The 3,759-nt window shown below is 43.9% G+C and overlaps 1 protein-coding gene across 1 annotated transcript in view; it reads right to left on the bottom strand.

The window, feature by feature from the left end:
* Window positions 1-3,135: 3,135 nt before the first annotated feature.
* Window positions 3,136-3,759, bottom strand: part of LOC118431668 (tripartite motif-containing protein 2-like) — an 8,284-nt gene continuing 7,660 nt past the window's right edge. Inside the window, exon 3 of the mRNA XM_035842912.1 lies at window positions 3,136-3,729. Coding sequence (XP_035698805.1) covers window positions 3,136-3,729 — 594 coding nt within the window. The remainder of the gene's footprint in view (window positions 3,730-3,759) is intronic.

The raw sequence follows: 3,759 nt of genomic DNA, 5'->3' as shown, positions 1-3,759 counted from the left end.
ACCTGGGTCTGGTAGACTGACCTGTGTGCGGCAGGTTGGACACTCCAGCGGCTGTTGTTTGGAGGCCCATTCTTGCAGACACTCCCTACAGAATGTGTGCAGACATGGCAGGACTCTGGGGTCCCGGAAGTGCAGCATACAGACCGGGCACGTCAGAAACTGCTCGTCAAAGTCGGCCGATCCTTGAATTTACTCGCCATTTGTTCAATGCGTCGTCGAAAGATTTGCGGCATGCAGTCCCCTCTCGGCTCGCTCACACAAACTGCGTAAGCTTACCAGTATTGTGCTGCCCAGTACAGGGTTGTGTTTGCTCACGTAATCTCTGATTGCCTCCAATGACGTAGTTTCCATCACATGCTACATAAAGTCAAGATAACCTCAGGTGAACCCGCCCTTTGCACTTTAGCTCACATGTTCCCTACCTGGTGTACACGTGAGCGGCGCCGTACAAAGTACAGACATTTTGAGGTTAATCATTAACGGTCTGTAGTGGGGACAAGAGGTATAACGGCGGTGTTTGTCTCAGAACTAAGCGGTTCTGGGTTCGAATCCTGCCATGTTACCGATATTGTGCGCTTGGGAGAGGCACTTCATCACTTTACCCAGGTGTCAAACCTGACTTTTTGTCGGGTAGGTAAAGGCAATGGAAGGAGAGGGCTGTGCTTGGTTCCCCCCGATACCGTGCCCTTGACACGATGGATAACAACTCACTATCCCTATTTTTTTCTTTATTCAAAAACACATAACAAGGACGATGTGGTGCTGCACTCAAGTTTAACAACTTATTTTAACAGCGCCACATAACAAAATACAAATGAATTAATGAACTTTGGTAACTTAGCTCAACATATCAGTGCGCCATGTCCCACCACACCAAGACACATAGTAGTACCAATTAGCCTAATTAAGTACATATGAAAAAGAGAATTAACAAAGTAGAGTTGCCTGAGAAAGGCTATGGAACCGCCTTTACCTTCTACCGGCCCTTTGTATGGGCACCGGTAAAACATGTTAGCAACTTTACTGCAATACCGTCCCTATTGCCTCAAAAAGGCTTTGCGATGTACACGATGTAAACTGTATCTCTGTCATGTACTTTGCCTGACCCTTGCCTCTTCCCAGATGACCTTAATGAAAAGCTGCCTGCAGGCCAATTTGAGCTTTCATGAATAAATAAAGGTTCAAACAAACACAACAAGGCTATGGGACCGCCTTTACCTTCTACCTGCCCTTTGTATGGGCTCCGGTAAAACATGTTACTGACTTTAGTGCAATGCCACATTGTCCTCGTCTGTCTTAAAGTAATGCAGTGCTGCTCAGTGCAGGGTCGTGTTTGCTCACATATTCTCATATTGGCCTTCAGTGACGTCACATCCTGTAAAGTCGATGTAACCTCAGATGAACCTTAGTTAACATACGCACCCCCTGGCGTACAGGTGAAGAACTACAGACTACCACTTGTATTTACTATGATTTACTAATTTCCAAGCGGATCATAAGGGCTAAAGAATGTCCAACTGCCCACGGGATTCTGTCTATTGCTGCTTTGAAAAGGTGTCCTTTGACATCTGTTCCACCATACTCCCATTGTCACTGTATATGGAGAATCCAAATAAATAAATAGACAAATATCGCCCTAAAAAGGTTATGGGACCGGCTTTACCTTCTACCTGCCCTTTGTACGGGCACCGTTAAAACATGTTACAAACTTAAGTGCAATGTCACATTGTCCTCGTTTGTCTTAAGGTTATGCAGTGTTTCTCAGTGCAGGGTTTTGTTATTCTCACGTTTGCCTTCAGTGACGTAGTTCCAGTCACATCCTTCAAAGTCGACATAACCTCCGATGACCGTAGTTAACATACGCACCCCCTGGCGTACAGGTGAAGAACAACAGGCTACCACTTGTATTTTCCACTATATAGCTATTACAAAAGGAGACCGTCAAATTGTCAAATTTCGGTCTTTTCGGGTATGGGGAAATGGTGAGAAACTCGCAAAGGGGTTTAAAGTCCTGAGGCTTATTTTTACCATGAACTCGAAACTGTGACAATTTAAAGCTACTTATAACAATATTTAAAGACATTTCGCTTAAACATTAGGTTATATTTCACATGTTTCTCTCGGATATATATATATATATATATATATATATATATATATATATACATATATATATTTATCATGTCAATTGTTTTATAAAAAGCGGCCATATCATAATTTCAACCGTAATATAAAGAAGAGTTAGACGTTGAGCAAATGCAATAGTGAAAATGTCTGTTTATTGATATTAGATAGAATCAATTTCCTTTCAAATGAACACAGCATGTCATAGCTCTAAACAGCACTTCGAGCATTATGAAGCTGGTGTGTTACGCGGAAGGGGGCGGGGTCATTTGATTGTAAGCGGGCTCTAGACAGAGTGGTGTAAAAGTTATATAACACTATTGGAGACAGTGATATATGATAAAACACTTAAATGAGTCCTAAAGTGGGGATGGGAGTGCTATTTTCCGACAAGTACTGATTTTAGGAAGTGAAAAATAGACCTATTATGCGCCAAGTCTGAAATTCGTCGATCTAAGGAAAAAATCCCCTATAAGTGCTCTTTAAACAATCCCAGAATGCACAGCGCTACCTGAATGGCGCGCTTCAAGACGCTGCCTTGAAGAGGGAAGAGGACTCCAACTTTTGTGCCGTTTTAAGAACAACAAAAAGGCTTGCTAAGGTATGCATCTTACAGTGGATTTTATATACGTTTTCAAGGATGTGTAAGCTAAAGAAACAGGCCGATTCATGCATTACAAGAAGACTGGGCAGAGGGAGGCAGGAGGGATGGCCATGTGTAAGTTCAGGAAAAGTCGAATAGTTCGCCTGAAACCAACAGGTGGATGGAACCATAGCTGAGACATCAAGTCATAAAAGTGTATCAAAATATTATCATATCTGGAAGTCTCACACTGTATAATATCGAGTTCTGAATGGAATGTAAAATTCAAGCATACAAGGCTCAAAACGCCTATAAAGTGCTTGCTTATTTTAAGTGCGTAGGGATTGGATACAGAAAATAATGCGACATCTCTTCTGTTGCCTGTCGATATCTTTGAACATGGACAAGATAAGAAGTATCTGATGAGGTTACTCGTACCTGTACAACTCGACACACTGTCCATAAAAACACGCCACAGCTATGTGGTTATCCGGTGTCAGCGCGATTCCGTGGGGGAACCCTCCCTTCACTGTGGCCACAGTTCTCAGGTACGTCCCGTCTGGCCCGAACACCTGCAGACGGCCGTTATCACGGTTCACTACAATAATGTTACCTGCCGGGTCTACTGTTATCCCTGTTGGATGGTAGAGTTGTCCCTCATCCTGCCCCAGTTTACCAAAACTGAACTTCAGCTTCCCCTCAAGGTCAAACACAAACACTCTATGAGCCTCCCAATCAGTGACAAAGAGCAGATCACGTGACTCGTTCACCGCTATGAACTGTGGGTACAGTAACTGCCCCTTGCCGATGTCCCGGATGAGGCTCCCGTCAGGCTGCAGGAGGAGACAGGACTTCTGTGTGATGTCCGCCACCACCATGCGGCCGTCCTGCAGAACTGCAACTCCAAATGGATCTCGTAAACAGTCAGGTTTTAGGGTCTTTGTGAGTTTTCCTTCCCGTGAGTACACCTGGATTGCTTGGTTGCCAGTGGTGAAGAAGTCGTTAATTAATGTCAGAACAAACTGTCCATTGGAGTCCATGTCAATGCCCCG

This window comes from Branchiostoma floridae, chromosome 15 (assembly GCF_000003815.2).
Source record: "Branchiostoma floridae strain S238N-H82 chromosome 15, Bfl_VNyyK, whole genome shotgun sequence".
In the NCBI taxonomy this organism is placed as follows: domain Eukaryota; kingdom Metazoa; phylum Chordata; class Leptocardii; order Amphioxiformes; family Branchiostomatidae; genus Branchiostoma; species Branchiostoma floridae.
This window is presented reverse-complemented; position numbering and strand designations above follow the sequence as displayed.